The 19352-nt window shown below is 36.1% G+C and overlaps 1 protein-coding gene across 2 annotated transcripts; it reads left to right on the top strand.

The window, feature by feature from the left end:
- The first annotated feature begins 927 nt into the window (after positions 1-927).
- prdm2a (PR domain containing 2, with ZNF domain a) lies at positions 928-14165 on the top strand. 2 transcript variants are annotated; one of them, XM_061056834.1, is made up of 4 exons: positions 928-1040; positions 3333-3392; positions 7782-9283; positions 12301-14165. In XM_061056834.1, the coding sequence occupies exons 3-4, from the start codon at positions 7852-7854 to the stop codon at positions 12414-12416; spliced, it is 1548 nt and encodes a 515-aa protein (XP_060912817.1). In that variant the 5' UTR covers positions 928-1040; positions 3333-3392; positions 7782-7851; the 3' UTR covers positions 12417-14165. The 2 variants fall into 2 exon arrangements, with proteins under 2 accessions (XP_060912817.1, XP_060912818.1); XM_061056835.1 differs by lacking the exon at positions 928-1040 and adding an exon at positions 2658-2681.
- The last annotated feature ends 5187 nt before the right edge of the window (positions 14166-19352 follow it).

Raw genomic sequence — 19352 nt, 5'->3', positions numbered from 1 at the left:
GAGCAGGGGATGGGGGTGAACAAGTTCACATATTCCTTAAACATTCAGTACCATTTGTGCCTCTTATTTCTAAGCAGCTGTGAAACAGACCCACCATTGGGAATTCAAGATATGACATGTCCTGGTAAAATTAGAATGAAATTTGACACTATTTCCGCAAGATACAATTAATTGAAGACCAACATATATGCGTATATGTAAAATAAAACAAAACAATATATATAAGTCAAGAAATATTACACAAATAATGTTATATTGATAGGCCTATGTTTTGCCTGATTGTGGGACTTTAAATATTAAAACTATTACTACTAATACTAACTAATTTTTAACATAGATCATAGTAACACTTATAACACATCTCCAATCAAAGACCACGTTCAGAGTCTGATCCCCAGAAATGCACAGAATTTATCGTCCAACTTCTTTATGTGGAGAATATTTTGCGCCCTCTAGAGGTCAAGTTAATACACTGCATCTTGGAGTTAAGGATACAAATAAAGCATAATGGGTGTTGCTTTATCGAAATTCCAGTGTTTATTTATAATATATATTCATGTTCATTTAACTTTTTAATGTGAATTATTTAAATAGGCTAATAGTAATTTACGTGATAAACTGATTTACTTTTCTTGCACTTTTCAGTTTCAATGTCGGGTCCTTTCCCCCACGAATTCAAATTAATATAAATGTAATTTAGAATAGATCACTGAAGTTAACAAAGGAAAACATAATTATATAATCTTTGATGAATAAATGTCATAACTAAGCCTACTGCATAGGTCTGTACGTTTTTGTGAAGACATCTGCTGTTGTGACGTAATGGTCACTCCAGTCTTGGTGACAGCCGCACAGTTGAACAAACCGGTTTCTTATTGGTCCATATTTGACAACCACATTCTCTGGCCAATCAGTAAGCCAGAAACGTCTTGGTAGTAGTACAGTAGGGAAGAAAACACATCTGTCGACAACCCGCATAAGAGGAATACTGTACCTGAGCCGCTGTAATAAATTGTGTGTGTGACTGCAAAAATGTGTCCGTAAGTGTAACTCTCATGTTTGATTTACAGTATTCGTAAAGGTCGTGTCGAATAGGCCGGCTTGCTAGCTAGCATTGCAGCTAGCTGTAGTATGGTAATGCTTAAATGACGATAACAGCTGATTTCTTCAACTTGTTATGTGAAACATTATCTAAGGAGCATGGCGGTGATTGGGAATCATTTTCAAAGCGCCTTTCAAATACCATTGAAGTTTCTTTTTTAAGACAAGATAGATGTCCTTTTATTGGCCGACCTAGCTGTCTCTGAAGCAGAACAGCATGTGTGTGTGAGCAGCTAGCTGTCGTACTAAGACAGGGAGCGTCATCAAACCAGGTGAAGCAGCTGCTTGTGTAAACGCACCCAAAACACAATTCGACTTATGATATTCACAAAAACAGGAATTATTTATATATTTTAAAAAAATATCTAAATAAGCCTGTTGCAACGCAGAAGGAAAGTGAAGTTGAATATGACGAAATTGCTTCAAATGATTGAGTCTGAGTTAGGCCTTTGATGGTGTTGGACTAATTGTCGTTTCTGGTGGTATAATGTGTTTGATTTAGTTTCATGTGTACCACAGTATGGAGGACTAAAAGTGCCAAAATGAAATATATAATTAATTAATAAATAAACAATTTATGAAATACATAAATAATTAAATAAATGTTTAAATAATTATTTAAAATGTTCATTAATTCTATGTAAAAACAAAAATCTATTTATTCCACTATTTATTTAATTATTTCATGTTTCCTGCTCCAGCAGTGCATCATGAAATAATTTTATCTGTCATCCTCTCCCATCAAACTCAGTGGGCGGGATTAACGCTGATCGAGTCACAAACCATTGCTTTGGTCTGCAGGGTTGCCAGACTGGGCGGTTTCCCGCCAAACAAACAAACAAACAAACATGGCAGCAATCACAGAGGATCTGCATGAGCTCTCCCGTGAGTTGATAACAGATATTTTAGACCTGGCAGAGAATGTTGACGCTGGGATTTCAGACCCTGAACATGTGGCTAGCAAAGCAGAGGGATTTATTGAAGTTCTTATTATTATTATTGTTAAGAGTTATTTCCGCTCTCTCTGACCAAGATATTGACCGAAGAGTGTTCGCAAACTTAGAAGAAGTTCTCCAGCGCTTCTCCCGTACTGGGCCGCAACACACACACGGACCAGGGCGCCCGGCTTTTGACATACCCACTGCCGTTCTAGAGCATCATGTCCGGTGTGGGCTACCAGCTCATGCAGATCCTCTGTGATTGCTGCCATGTTTGTTTGTTTGTTTGTTTGTTTGTTTGTTTGTTTGTTTGCCGCCTAGTCTGGCAACCCTGCAGACCAAAGCAATGGTTTGTGACTCGATCAGCATTAATCCCGCCCACTGAGTTTGATGGGAGAGGATGACAGATACAATTATTTCATGATGCACTGCTGGAGCAGGAAACATGAAATAATTAAATAAATAGTGGAATAAATAGATGTGTTTTTACATAGAATGAATGAACATTTTAAATAATTATTTAAACATTTATTTAATTATTTATGTATTTCATAAATTATTTATTTATTTAATTATTTATATATTCATATTTCATTTTGGCACTTTTAGTCCTCCATAAACGTGTACAAACACAAGCAATATGTAAGTCTTTGTTTACATTTCATTTTGTATCTACGAGTACATGAAACATGTTTGTGAATGACTGTGTGCGGGGAAAATAGCACTAGCACTTAAGGATTTGATTAAAATGTGAAATGCGTAACTATATGAGCACAGTAAGCAATCTTTTAATGGATGATTGAATTGAAAACTAAGTTAAACAGATTTTAATGCAGATGAGATGAAGTTGTGAGGACCAGATGGAAGAACATGACAAACCTTTCACACGATGATCCTGCCATTTTATCCAAAGTTATTTTTTGTTTGTTTCCAACTATGACTTAGAGGAAGATTAAGATGGTTTAATATGTGTAATCAGAAAGGCAATGTAACAGAAAACTCTTCTTAATCCAACTTGATATTTACAGTGTTACATGTGTACCCATAAACATATCATATTTCAGCATTAATATAACCTTGATATGCCTGAGGACCAAGTTTATTTATCAACCAGAAGCATGTTAAAATATACTAGGCTTAGCTACTCCCACACCACCACCACAGATGTTTGCTCTGATCACTTTAGCTCAAATTATTGAATGAAAAGAACCACAAAGTGCCATGGTACATAACAAAAATGGTTTCATTGTTTTCTGATACATTTGCTTTACTGTTTTTTTCTATTTCCAATAGAAAGAAAAGCTTCTGTGTTCAACAAAACATGCCTTCTACTCTGCACTGACAATGAAAATGGTAAGATTTTGCAACAACAATATCTACTATTACTACTACTACTACTACTACTATCTACTAAGTATTTAATGTTTAATAATAATAATAAAACATTGGCTAATATTATGCAAAATAACTTAGGCTATGATGCATATGATTAAGACAATATAGTTAAAGTCACAATTAGGGCTGCAGCTATCGATTATTTTAGTAATCAATTAATCGAGTATTCAGATAAGAAATACTTTTGTTTTTTTAAAGAGCAATTGTCAATTTACAAAAGAGACCATTTTTAAAAATAAAAAACAACATTTTTATTGCTTAAATTGCATAGTATTATCTTAGCCATTTAGTGCATATAAGTGCCATATCGGGCTACATTCTGGGTGATTTTTAAAAGAAGACATTTTCTGAAATGCAAAAACAAATAAAATAAAAAGTCTTCTGCTATATATTCCAAAAAAAGAGAGAGAGAGAGACTGCACTCCGGATAATATCTAGATAATTACAGGAGAACTGCTCTGGAGATTCTCCCAACCTAGCCATTCACATATGCTCCTCACAGCGGGAGACTATCCCTGTTAGAGGGGAGGGGTAGTTGAGGAATCATTTCAGCCCTAGTCACAATACCTATAAAATCTTATATACTAGTCACAGTGTTTCCCACAGATTGACGAGATACCTGAGCTCATATTTTAATATTAGGTTTGTATTTATATCAAATATGTTCTGCCCTGTAAATTATTTTGGTTTTTGCAACAGACAACTTTAATCTGCTCAATTTATCAACGCACAAGCACAGACCCAAACACAACGACTACGCCTTGCGTTTTGTTCCACTCGATATTCCATTATTTATAGGAGTCCAGCACAGCACTAGCAGCAAGCAGCTGTACATTAACATTTTCAAGCCATGAGAAGTTTCAGTTTTGTACGGAGCCGTGCGCGAGGGAGTGAGCGGAGCAGCAATTTCATGAATAAATGACAAATTGAATAAAAACAAGTCAGAAATATACCTGGGCACCTACCTGGCGGCCAGTGGGAAACATTGCTAATCAGGGTAACACTTTATAATAACCATCATCAATAAAGGGTAGATTGATAGTTCATTAAACTTTACTTAATAGTTATTTTACTGTCAACAAACAATTAAATGATAGTTAATAACGTTTGCTGAATATTTGTAATGCTATATTTTATGTAATGTTAACCGTTTATTGTTGCACACATCATAACATTTTATACACTATATCAAGTGTTCGTCAATGATTGCCAAATGAATTGTAAACCTTTAGGAGATCATTTTTAAAACATCTATAAAAATCACATACTTGAATAATAATTCCTTGGGTTTCAAGAGGGTCCTACGCACTTGTCAGTGCTTCGGGCCCTAACCAGCAATTTGTAACATTTTGTTATTTGTTAATTTATATTTTGGAAATCATCTATTAACATTATTTGGATGGCTTTTATGAAGTTGGAAGTGAAGATTATAATAACACCTTATTAATACTTTGTAAAGCATCTATAAACATTTTTAGATAGCTAATTAATACTTTTCAATGGTTAATAATTGGTTTGTAAACCATCTACAATAATTTTCTGGCTAGTTATTGTAAATTTGAAACTGGTGTCTATAATACTTTGTAAATGGATATATACTGTGTAGTGCATCTACAAGCGTTATTTGGGCGGTCATTATAAAGTTGGAACAAGTTATTATAATTGTCAGTTGCAACTTTATAATAGCCATTCAAAAAATGTTAATAGATGCTTTACAAAATATTTATTAACCATTAAAGTGTTACAGATATAAAGTCCATGTATCTACGTAATTTTTATAAATGGTTTACAAAATGAACAAACACACCCATTCTTGAGAACTGGGACTGATCATGTCCTAGGCAAACAAGATTAAAAATATCACTTACGAACACACTTATCCCACTCTATTTAAATGAAAATATCTTCTTAAAATATTTTTTTATATGAAACAAACATGTAATACCAAATTTTCTGATTTAATTTATTTTAATGTCTAAACCTGCACTATGCTAGAAAACACCCTTGTCCCAGAATTTTAAACTTTTTAAAAATGTGTCAATAGTATTAAAAATCTTAAAACTACAAAACCTACTAATACAATAGGTGTAAAGAAAAACTAAATGTATTTTTTATGAACATTTTGACCTGTTAAAGTTGTGTCCCAGATTTTTGTCAAGTCCGTCATACTTTTACAAAAACATAAATGTAATCAGGCATAAAGGTGAGCTACAACTAAAGGACCCCTGTCTTAATTCCTGGTTTCAAAAAGGGGACAATCCTGTTCAAGCATCGTCAAGCCTTCTATTTTTTGAGAAATTCATTAAAATTATATTGCTATCAGGTGTGTCTTAACCATAACAAGATAACTCCATATCCCTTTAAAATCAGAACTAAATAAGGTTTATGGTTTATAAATATGTGTTTTGGTTTGCATTGAGAGAACTCGAAGCACCTTTGAAAACTGAAATGGCAACTTACCAAAGATAGACGTCAGCTCCATCAGTTAATCTATCTGACAGGTGTGATGTAACTCAATTTATGTTATTAATTGAATTTTTCTTTTTTTAAATGATTTCATTTAATTATTTACCTTGTTTAATTCATTTATGTTTTATTATGTTATTTCACTATCATTAGTACATTAATAATGTTTTATACACATATTATGTAGTCGGAAGTCTTTAAATGATGTGAAGTCTGTCAGACGGCTGTCAACACTGTCAGATGTATTTTTCTATCATAATCATTAAATTTATGTTCACAATTATTCATAAAATGATTTTATGTCAGTAAACAGTTTCTATGGTAGACCTTATGTGTATTATATGTTGTTATCGTCAAATTACAAAATCAACAGAATTTGTAGGTGAGCAACATTATAATTGTATTTATTTGTTGAATAACAAGAAACCAAACTTTTGGATTATACAGCTAATTGAATAATCTTGTTTTTAATAAAAAATAAATACATCAAACATTTCCTTTAGGTTTTATTTTAAAATACTGTGACTATTTGTAAGTCCGACAGAGTTGACAAAAGTCCTCAGCTGCAGAAAATAGTATTTTAGGAATAATAAATCACTGGGAGGCTGGCCCATTACAGGGTTTAATAGCCAAGAATTTAAAAAATATATATTTTTTGTCCCAATTCTCATGAATGGGTATGTATAAAATGTTATGTGTGCATAAATAATTGCATTGCTAACAATTAGCTAACCTCAGTGTTTCCCCTACCATTATATTAGAGGGGGCGGCCCGCCCCCCCAATGGTCAAGTTCGTCTTATTTTCTATATAGCTCCAGATCACAACAGAAGTCATAAGGATACCTTTCCTATAGAACAGGTCTATACCTCCTCCTTTTATTAAACAAACTTAATAGCCTTATGTTATTTATCTTATTTACACGATGCCATGTCATTTCTGTCTCTACATGGTCGCGTGTTTACAATTCTCCTCTGCTCTCTGTGTCGTGCACGGCGGAGTTTCGCCCCGATGCGCACACACACAGACACTTCCACGCACACAGGTGAGCACACTCTCACCAACGGAGGCCTGGGTGTGTGTGGTTGTGTCTGATGGACACACACGCAATAATAAAAAGTCCGTAAGAAGCATCAGAAAATACAGTAGTCGGCTTAGTTGACTTCTGACTTTTCTGGGCATGTCTCTCTCTCTCTGCCATTACTCAGGGGATGCGTTAGCATGCTGCATTCAGGGGTGCTCAGACAATGAGAGATGCATTCAGGTGCGCTCAGAAACGGGAGTTGCAGGAACAACTCGCAGGACCCCACCAACGTTTATCATCTATTGATAATAATGGTGGGAAACACTGTAACCTCATCAAGATATGATACGGTTCATTGTACTTGGCCGACAATAATGATAATATTACAATACAGTGATTCTGCGATAACTTATACATTTATAGACAGTCATAGTGACACATTTTGATACTTGATTAACTGAAGAATTAAAAATGCCCCTAAAAAGCTAAAGATATTCTCTGCAATTTGATGTCAGTTTCACCTCTTATCATGCTTCATCCTTCAGCTTCTTTTCCCTACTGTTCTGCATTGTCCCACTTGAACTTGAAGTGTTTATGGGACTCCTCATTTGGCAAGGGAAATCTGTTTAGATGGCTGTATTATCATTATGTTTTTGGCACCAACAATTTGATAATTGTATCACACAAGTCAGGTGGACGATATAATGCCATATCCTTATTTTGTCCCATCCCCTTTATAGTTTGTGATGTTTAGATTGCTTAAGGGTTAATGATTGATATTTAAGGTAATTTCAGTCCATAAATGGATTATTGCTATATCAAATCTCTTTTCACAATATTCTTTTTATTCCTTCATTAGGTTTGACAGCTGTCATAAGTCTTGGGTGACAGACCTCTTTCTAGTTAACCGGATACAACTGCCACAGAAGATGGAGGACTCTCCTCACTTGTACATCTCTGAATTTGGAGACCGTGATGATATGGAGCAAGGGAAGAAAGAGGACATATATCAAGAGAACACTAATACGGAACCAGACATGATAAAGTCAGTTGGCCAAGATCCCCATAAAAATCCCAATCATAAAGCTGAAAAAGACTTGAACTCTTTTCCCTGCCAGCATTGTGAGAGACATTTTACCAGCAAACAAGGCTTGGAACGGCATATCCATATGTTGCTGAACAATGAAGCACATGCACATAAAAGCAATAGTAAAAATACGTATTTTGGTGCATATCTAGGTCAGCTGCAGAATGAGAAGATGACACCTCTGGATTCAAAGAGCTCAGTCATGCTTAATTCTTCATCCCCCATTAGCTCTGATACTTCCATTTTGTCAGTTGAAGACGACACTGCACAGCCAGACAAACAGCTTGTATCAGAAGGCCATTATGCCTGCAACTACTGTGAAAATATATCCACTAAACATAACGACAAACAACTCTATGAACACAGGATCCATAAGAAGCACCTGCAACTTAAAGAAACCAACCTTCGTGAAGAGAAAAATCACCAGAGGATATTCAGTGAAACATCTCAAAACATTTCAGGGTTCGGTGACTGTTCAGCATCGTCAGCTGCTCTGTGGAATGAAAGAGAACACACAGAACAGTTCATGCTGGATGTTTCTAGCAATATTTCAGAGAATTTCAGCTTTTACATAGATGGAAAGATAGTGTCAACAAGTACAGTCAGTACCTGTGACGCTGAAGTTCAACATGGCTCTTCAACTTTAGTTCGTCGGGATGCCCTGATTCTAGATCCCGCCCAAATAAACCAGGTTTTATATACAGAATCACTTTCAGGTAAAGAGATACCTGGTCAACCATTAACCAAAAGAAGAACTGCAACACCACCCCTTTTACCGCAAATTGAAACAGAACTGGAGTCAAATGTGGTTGTGTCTTCATCCTCATCATCCCTTGTGTCTTCCTTAATAGAGAATACACTTCCTCAGAAAGTAGAGTCCACCATTGTGCAGAAGGAAAGAACAGTGTTTCTGTCACCTAAACTAAAGCAGCTCCTGGAGAAGCAGGATGGCATTGAACCAACTCTTGCACTCATCCCAGATGGCCAAAAGCCATGTTCACCAGTCTCCCTTTCTGTCCTGCCGGCTGGAGGAGGGAGGTTTACAAGAAGGACTGGATCCCCACCAATGTCCCCACAGGAAAACCCGACATATAACGAGGAAACAATGCCACTAGATACAGCAGACTGTGATGCTGTGAGCACGGCACAGCTGAAGACTCCCCAGAGTTCACCTGAGCACCAAACAGCCAATGAGAAGGACGACACAACTCTATCAGTGGAGGAGCCAGCAGTGAAACCTGTCTTTTCAGAAAACTGGACTCCCGTGTTAGGAGGTAATTCCTGTAACCAGCAACCACTGGATCTCTCTAATACAGTAAAAAGAAATGAAGATGTAGCCTTAGCTGATGCTGCTCTTGACTTAAGTTTGCAAAAAAAAACTCTAGGTGAACTTGCTTTAAGTTTTGTTTCAGAGGCAATTTTAAAAGAAGGAAAATTAAATACTTGCATAAAGGACAAGGCATTAATGAATGTTGGAGAGCAAAATGTAGGTCTCGGAAATCATAAGACAATGTTAATTGCAGACTTCATAGTTACAGGTCCAAATATAATGAACCCAGTAGAGCCACTTGTCGAGGGACTTGTTTATGGACTTGCCCTACCCCCGAATTCTCTGACTCCTTTACCTGCCTCCCACACCCCTTTCACCTTGCAGCCAGCTTCACCGTGCACTATAGCAATCACTTCCCCACACACCCTGCTCCCTTCTGCTCCTTCATTAATCACCGTTTTAGAACCACCACCGCCTATATCTAACCTTTCAAACCAGCAGGTCCAGGTAATAACCGATTTGTCAACATTTGCCACTACAAATTCTGAAAACCTTGGCACTCTCTCACAATCCCATGACCCGCCTCTAAAGCTCCCTGGCCATGTGATTGTTACTGATCAAATAGCTCTCAGTCAACCTATAATTGATTCCAGTTATGTGCCCGAAGTTTCATTCCCTCCCACTATTACTTTAAATGATTCTCTTATAAACTCTTACAACTTTACTAGCAACACTGTGCTGATAGAGTGTACGTTAGCTCTCGAAGACCCTGGGAATGTAGTCCCTGCTGAAATTAACTTACAGGAAAACACTGCAGAGTTCCCTGCACCCTCAAAGATGCTTGTTAATGACATAGAACAGCAACGGATTGTTTCAGTGCCCAACCCTCAAACTGTGGATCCAACTTTTCCTATGTCCTTTATTTCAGAGTCAAAAACTCTATCCACAACCACCTTGGTGAAATCTAATTGTCCTGCTGCAGGTGAAACAAATCCTGACTCAGAGCCAGTTAAAGAGCCACCTTCTGCAAAAGAAGAGGATGCTGCTGATAATACTATTCCCATACCTGAAAACCCAATAAAAAGTCCCATTTCTTCTGAAAAAGCTAAAGAAGGTGAATCCTCAAGTGAGACACAAAGTGATGCACAGCAACATACTTTCACGAAAAATTTCATTTGCAATGTGTGTGATAAGCTTTTCCATTCAATAAAAGAACTGAGCCATCATGTGGGTGGCCATGCTGATAAATGGCCCTACAAATGCGAGTTCTGCGTGTTGCTTTTTGACAAACCCTCCACTTTGCTTGACCATCGATCGTGTCTCCACGGTGTCGGCAAGACTTATGTTTGCAGTGCATGCACTAAAGAATTTGTCTACCTTTGCAACCTGAAACAGCATCAGGAAGAGTCCCATCCTGGCAAGCAGTGTACATACACAGAAGAGGAAAAGGGGAAACTAAGACCTCAGAACTACAATTCCTCAATAAAAGTCAACATGGAGACCTCAGAGCCAGATACTCCAGAGGATCATGAAAAACGGGTGAAAAAGGAAGAAGGTGAAGCAGATGTGGCTACTGAAGAATTGTTCACAACAATAAAAATCATGGCCTCAGATGGAGCCAAAATCAGTGGGCCTGATGTTTGTCTTGGCATCAATCAGCATTATCCCAGCTATAAGCCTCCTCCTTTTCCATACCATAACAGATCACCTGATGGCTCAGTAGCTTCAGCCACAAACTTCAACACCCATAACATCCCACAAACCTTTAGTACAGCTATCCGATGCACAAAGTGTGGCAAAAGCTTTGATAACTTACCAGAGCTGCACAAGCATATCCTTGCTTGTGCAAATGCCAGTGATAAAAGGCGATACACACCGAAAAAGAATCCCATCCCACTACGCCACTTTGCAAAAACCCAAAATGGAATATTGTCTGCTAATAGGCTAAATGCTTCAAACAGACCCAGCCAATCAAACAGGTCCAAACTTGACCAAGAATCAACAGACAGAATAAAGTTCAGGGTTCTGAACAAAAGGAAGAAAAGGTTTGCACAAAGGGTCATGCCACAGAGGAACAAGTCAGCCCCTCCAGCAAAAAAAAATTCTCCAGTACAGGTGAACAAGCAGCAGGAGATCTTTGTCTGCCCTCACTGTAGCAGAGAGTTCACAATGCGTCGAAGCAGAACCAAACACATGGCAGTCTGCCCCAAGAAACCCAAAGAGGTGAAGAAAAGGAAAGATGAAGGTATATCTGTAACTAAGGAGAATGATGGACACATACATAGAGGACTGGGAGAGAAACAAGCCTCACCTAAGCATAAAACAAGACTTCAGACTTCTTGTCCTGCTAAAAGACCTGCCTTCCTGCCAGCACAGACTGTCTTTGCAGACAAAAGAAGGAAAATAGTTATAAAAGAGAGCATGCAGCCGAAACAAGAGACATCCACTCTGAGTGAACTTTCCATTGTTCGCACTTTCAACCCCTCCATGCGTCAGTATAGCAGAGTGCAGCATAGCATCAAAGGAATCCCCATTAAAATCACCATAGTGAAACCACAACAGATTTCACCACAGAAGGAGAAGCCGCCTTTGGCCCAGGGCCGAGAGGAAGCAACTGGAGCTGTTATTAACATCTCTGAGCAGAATCCAACAGGTTAAAGACTAACGAGCAGCCCTCCAGGGATCATCAGGTAGTTGAAGCACTTTAAAACAAATTGCTAAATAATGTTCAAGTGATGTCAATGCAAACAGAATAGAGGTATCACAGTACATGTATCCTCTTCAGGATAAACAACTGCAAGTTCCTTCTACAAAAAACAGTCCTCTTAGAATGATATAATTGTTATAATTGCACACTCAGAACTGAGAATAACAGAGAAAAAAATTATGTAAATTATAAATAAAAACTTGATAAATAGAATCACTTTAATCAGGCATCAATTGCCTTAATGCAGCAATGTGCTCATAGAAGGCAACTAACCCCATTCATTTTCAATAAATGTTTTGTTTTGTTGCTTTCAGGACCCTGCTGTTTGGAGCTCCACCTACATATATGTGTCAGTGATACTAAAGGAAGAGAACTTCTTAACACACTTCAAACACCATGGACTCAAAGATTGCATCACATTGTACAATGAACAACTGAATTGCAGACAGTAGAAGAAAATTGAGGATACTGCAGTGAGTGGATGACTGAGTATTTGAATGCTTTTGTAGCAGCTTACAGGTTTTGTAAATTTCTCCTTTACAAAAACATTGTCACCATCTTGGATTTTCACTTTGAAGTTAATCTGACTGCAAAATGTCAGAAATTGAAGAGGAGTGGAAGGAATGACACTGGAAGGCATCTCTCATTTCATATTGGCAGGTTATTCAGAAGGGGAAGGCAGGTGGCAACCGTTTTCAGCAGGCATTTGCACTTTTTCTTTTCTGTTGTCTGTGGCCTTTTGCTTTTAACTCTTACTGCAAGAACTTGTATCACCCCTACATTTATTAGGATTGTTTAAAATGGTGCAGTTGGGCATTTAAAACTGAATCTATTGTGGCTCTCTTGATCTGATTGAAATTAAAAATTGTAATCACAGAAAATACATCAAGATTGCCTCTAAATAAAAAATAACACTGTAGTATTGTGGCAATTTGTTGATTGTGGCATTGCTATTTACTATTAGAGACTAATTGCCATTTTTGCAACAAACTTAATATTATCTCATTGGTACATCCGAATCTTGATTTTTTTTTGGATATATAAATTGCCACGTTAATATTTAGCTATTTATTTGATAAAGGTTTTGAGAAAATTGTGTCATCAAGTTGATACATGACCAACTGTGTCATGAAGTTGAAGTGGAAAAACTGCAGATTGGAATTTTCCACATACCTAACCTAACCCAAAAGCATTTTTTTCATCCTACAAAACTTGGTGTAAAAAGTGGCTAAAAGTGCCTGTATTATTTTATAAAAAGGTTGCCCTATGCAGCCCAATGTCATATGTCAAAATTTAGGTAAACAGGCCACCACAAATTGATAATTTACTCTTAGAAAATTAAAAGATTCTTCAGTTTGATGTATTCACACTGCAGTTCCCAAACTACTATAATTATGTACTGCATCATAGCAAATAGATGTATTCGAAGTTAAATCAGCATTTAGTGCTCAGCCTTTCTGCAATATATAGTTGTCCAGTTTGTGGACATTATTTTGCACCCGAATACTACATGGAAATGTGGAACTTTTTTTTTTCATACAACAGCTAGAAATCATCATTTAGTAAGTCCAGTCTGTTTATGTCGTCCATAGTGTCCAAACACTGAATCATTACTTATAACCTGTATAACAGTCGTCAACATTGATTGAGGTGTGTTAGACGAATACAAGCGTGTACACAACAGACATTTTTATGAAGAGTCACTACTGGATGTATGAAAAAAACAATGTATGAGGCAAGTTGTCACTAATCTCTTAGAGCTTGTTTATTGTATAGTTATGTCAATGTAATAGAATTATGTATATTGTATAGTTTGAGTCCAATTAAAAGTAAAATTCGACAGTGGCTTATATCTAGAAGAGAGAGCGCGTTATGGTACTGCTATTTTACATTTTTGCATTTAGAAAATTGCTGGTAATATTTCTTCATTGAGACTGATGTGTAGGATGTACTGGTCCTTTAAGGAGACTAATATTTAACTGTGAAAAGTGCTTGTAGCACTTTGAGCTTTTAATTGAGCTTTGTATATTTATTTAAAATCATGTCCTCAATCTCTGAACAGTTTGTCTGTATGATTTGCACTTAAGGGTTTTCAAGCAAGTATCACAAAAATGTAGAATGTTTAGGTTATACGTGAAGTTTGTGCAAAATGTCTTTAATAAATGAATCAAATTAATAACATTGGTGTTAGCAGTTTTTTAAGTGCCTGTGTTATGAAGAGAAACTATACTGTAAGAAAAATATTTGTTAATGCTTTGTGAGGCTAAACTTTTCACCACTTGGGGGAGTAGTGCGGCTGTCAGGTAGGCAGAGGTCATTATACTCAAGGGGTTACTTGACGCAGGTGTTGTAGACTCTTATTAATAATAATAATAATAATAACTTTATTTATATAGCACTTATATAAACAAGGTTACAATGTGCTTTACAGAGTGCAAAGAGAAAACAAGATTTAAAACAGGCAGAATATAAAATATTCCTTAAAATGCACAGCAAAAACATTGGTACAATAAAATATATAAAAAAATAATAAATAAATAGATAAAATTAAGGTAAGAACAAATTAGGTCAATCACAGCAGCACGAGCGACTTGCATTTACTTCCAGAGCGTAGGGGCTCTGAGAGATAAAGCTCAAGATACATACATACATAGGCTACATAGATATGCATGCCTCAAAGTTTGGCAAGAGAGTAAGTTATTTTATGTGAGAAAGGACGAATTCAAATGTATGCTTGTGATGATTTTATTTCTTGAGCTGTAGTTACTTATTTACACCTCCAGAGGGCGAAGCCACTGAAGTCAAAGATAGTTGTGGTAACTTTATTTCCTTGTTATTCACTGTCAAGGTTATCACATGGACGTGGTTTAAGTTTATCGTAAGAACATTAATCATGTTAATGCTTTCACAGTTGAACTTTAAAGTATCCTTATCGTTTCATTTAAGCTTGATTGACTTATTTTACCCCATATATAGGCTATATAGTGTGTGTAATATGGACAGGCACTAAAAAGTTTACCTACATGAAATTTTCAGCTGCCAAAAAGTGATTATCATCCTATTGACTGGATGGGTGTTTATGCCCTATATTGATCTAAATTAATTGTAATCACTGTAATTCATCATTTCCAGCAATCAAACCTTCTTACCTCACAACCATAAAAAATGGACACTCACCTGTCTTCTCTCAGTGGACATACTTGTTGGGGTTGTATCAAGTTAACTTTGGTTATATTCTTTAATAATTATATTTAATTAACATTAATATAAATAACAATATCATTAAACTATGTTTAATCAACTTGGGGGCACCACCCTGAAATCAGGGAAATATAACCAAAATATCACTAAAATCAGTCTCAAATTAGTCACTTAATTACTAATATTATTAATAGTTAATAACTGTATTTAATAAATTGAAGGCGTGAAATCCGTACACAAAGCCCTTGCACCTAGTTTATATCACAATGCAAATACAGCAGTAATCACAAACAACTGCTCTCTTAAATTATAACAGAATTTATTTAAACAAAGTAACATCAATCCAAAATCAATTAACTTAATCAAACAAATAACTATTACATACTAATCTAAGCAAACAAACATTATCAAGCAAAACTTGTGAATGAGGATGAGGGGCTGCAGTAGCTCAGTCTGTATGGACTTGGGTTGGGAACAACCAAAAATGGAAGTTGGTCTGGTAGCTGGAGAGGTGCCAGTTCACTTCCTGAGCACTGCCGAGGTGCCCTTGAGCAAGGCACCAAAGGTAAACTTGAAGGTAAACTAGCATAGCATTACACCCATAGCATTATGGGCGGCTGTTGCTCAGTTGATAGAGTTGTAGCCTCTCAACCAAATCCTCTTGAATGCTGGAGTCCATCTTGTTGGAGAGGTTATCCTCGGGTGTCAGCAGACCACACTTAAAGAGAATGAAAGTGAGTGGAGTGATTGCTTTTAAGGATTGGAACTGCTGGGGGTTTACCTCAGGCCTCCTCCAATGAGGATAGAGAATTAAGACACCCCCCAACCCCCCACTTTTCACACCTATTTGTTAGTTGCTGTTGGGGGGTGCTGGGCTAAGACTCCTTTGTATAGTTCCCTCCAAAACCACTCTAGTCAGGCTTGAGAACTGCGATACAGGCCTGAGTCCTTTGTCCAGCACACATGGCTGAGGCCCAACATACTGTATGTGTAAAGGGTTAAAAAATGTGTATATAATTCATTACAGTTAAAATACAGTTCATTGCTAAAAGAAAAAGTTTATTGAGTTAAAAAGAGACCCAATATATTTTTTATCATCATGTTTATGTATCTCAAACAGCTATTTAAAGCCTAATTCCAGTGCACTGAACTTGTTACTATGTTATTGCGATACCAGGATATCAGGTCGCTATATATACTACGGAAGCCGTGAACGGCCATGGATTTTTCTTTTTTTATGCACTGTTATCTCGTGATAACGACTTATTATCTTGTTATCTCGATATAACAAAGATTGTTTTCTCGTCATAACAAATAAATTATTTCGTTATCTCGATATAACAGAAAGACTTTTGTTTTCGTGGGATTGCGCACTGGTTAATGTGATCGTCCTGATTTCAGCCTACAAGAGCTGCCACTGTCTGGTCCAGGTGTGCCCCAGGGAGGTGAAAACACACAAGTAAGCCACAGTGTTGTTGCTTACAATTACATGACAGTGAGCTGTTAATATTTACAAAGCAGAAGCATGTATGCATATTTTTGACATGTCTACACAGTATAGTATAGTCATTACAGCATGTGACTATCATACTGTAATTGAGTTCGATTTTTGGGGGGACAAAGATTAAAAACATTTAGCAGAAGCAGTCTTCGAAAAATAAAAGATCATCATTTACAGATACAGACTAAATAAGCCAACCAATTTACAGAAAAAACAATTAAAAAGCTGTTGATAAGTATTTATTTATTGAAATAATGCTCTGAACATTTAGACAAAAAATGCAAAATGTGTTTGCACATCTTGAAAAGAAAAAATAGACTATGTTGATATTATTGAACTTAGCAGCCTGTGATAAAACAGCACCATTGGTGCGAAATGGATATTTGTTTGACAAAGTCCATAAAGTCATAGTGCATAAAAAAAAAAGGTGCATTTGAAGTGATTGGTTCGAGGGTCGCAGCAACTTCTGCAGTGGGTGGGGAGGGAATGGGTGCCAATGGTCCAAGCTTCCGAGGGTCGTCTGGATGCTGTTCCCTTGTCAGGGGCATCCCTGCTCCTGAACAGAGCCTCCTCGACACAATCCTGGCCTGCAGGACCCTTTTCAAATCTGAAAGAAATAACAGCACGCATGAATTCAATTATCCTTAGAAACAGTAAGTTTGATCTCCCCAGCCAAAACATTGTTTTCATGCATCTGTATTGTAGAGAATCTCAGTAGCTACATGTAAAGTATTTATCACATGATGACAGCAACAACAAAAGCACTGTGAAACTTGTCTCGTGATTTCTGCATAATGAGTGCCAAGCTGATCGCATTATTTAGATTAGTGACCCACCGTAGTTTAGCTGAGAGCATGCCAACAGGCAGCCTGAGCTTGGACGTTACTATACAAGATTTCTAACTACCGTATCTGTTCACGGAAAGACCGTGCTTTTAAACACTTACGTACCATTCAAATAAGCAGAGCGTATGATATTCTTTTTTTTCTCTAGTCAGTGACTAAAAAATAGAAATGTTTATGCCTTTTTTAAAGTCAACATTTTTTCATGAAAATTTTCAACTTTTTTGAAGCCAAATTTTTTTTAACTTTTTTGAAGCTGACATTTTTTCATGAAAATGCTCAACTTTTTTGAAGCCGAAATTTAAAAAAAAATTTTAAGCTGTAATTTTTTCATGAAAATGTTCTACTTTTTTGAAGCCGAAATATTTTCATGGAAATTTTCTACTTTTTTGAAGCCAAAATGTTTTAACATTTGAAGCCGAAATTCTTTCGTGAAAATGTTCAACTTTTTTGAAGCCAAAATTTTTCCATGACAATTTTCAACTTTCTTGAAGTCAAATTTTTTTCAAGAAAATTTTCAACTTTTTTGAAGGCGAAATTATTTCATGAAAATGTTCAACTTTTTCGAATCTGAAATTATTTTAATTTTTTGAAGCCGAAATTTTTTCATGAAAATTTTCAACTTTTTTGAAGCCTTAAATGTTGAACTTTTTTGAAGCCAACATTTTTTCATTAAAAATTTCATCTTTTTTTTTTTTTTTTTTTAAAGATTTGTTTATTAGGAAAACATAAAACTTTTCAAGCAAATCCACTGTCAACATGAACATTTTGTGGTGTGTTTCAAATAGACACAAAAACATATAAATAAATAATAATGATAAAAAAATAATACATGAATAACCAGAGAAAATGTAGATGTATATACTTAAATAGATTTAGCAAGTGTACTTCCAATACATCCCTATATCAATTAGGCAATTCTATATAGTCATAATATAAGTATATTACAACTGTACTAATAATAATACAGCATCAATAATTGTTGTAACAATAATTACAATAATAGTATGTATGCAAAGTAATGATTGAGAAATAAATAAGAGAAAGAACACACGAATCCAGTGTCTATTCACTTGTAATATATCTAATTGTAAAAATTGCTATTATTATAAGTAATAACAATAAAAACAAATAATTTAGAGAAAAACAATAACAAACAAAAAACAACAAAAAAACTGAAACAAATCTCCCCACCCGTCCTCCCATATCCCACCCTTCTCCCCAGTATAGCTCTCTATTTTCTTTCATTTATCTACATGTACTTGTGTCCACACATATTCACATTTGGCTTAATCCGGATGATTAACTTTGAGTTGGTCTAGGAAGAGTTGCACTTATATGGCCATCCTGCACTAAAGAAGGCAAAATGTCGAGAAAGGGACCCCAGATTTTATTAAAGGTTTCAGGTTTTCTCCTTACATTATATAATATTTTTTTCAGGAGTGCAGTAGGACACCAGTTCATTAATCCAATGTCTCGTTGACGGTGGCTCTTCAGATTTCCATTGAGTTAAAATACATTTCTTTGCTGCAGTGCTAGCAAGTAAGATAAAATATTGTTTATAATGGAATGTATTGACAGGGCTCATATCCCCCAATATCCAAAGTTTTGGGTCCTGCTCTACTTTGTATCCTATTATCTTTGTAGTCAATGTTATGGTATGCTTCCAAAAAGATTCTTACACAGGACAACTCCAAAGCATGTGAAGAAGATCACCTTCAGTTATTTTGCATCTCTGACACATAGGAGATATATTGCTGTCAATTTTATTTAACCTATGGGGTGTATAATATGTTCTGTGGAGTATGTTGAATTGAATTTG

Source organism: Labrus mixtus, chromosome 15, assembly GCF_963584025.1.
Source record: "Labrus mixtus chromosome 15, fLabMix1.1, whole genome shotgun sequence".
Taxonomy (NCBI): domain Eukaryota; kingdom Metazoa; phylum Chordata; class Actinopteri; order Labriformes; family Labridae; genus Labrus; species Labrus mixtus.
This window is presented reverse-complemented; position numbering and strand designations above follow the sequence as displayed.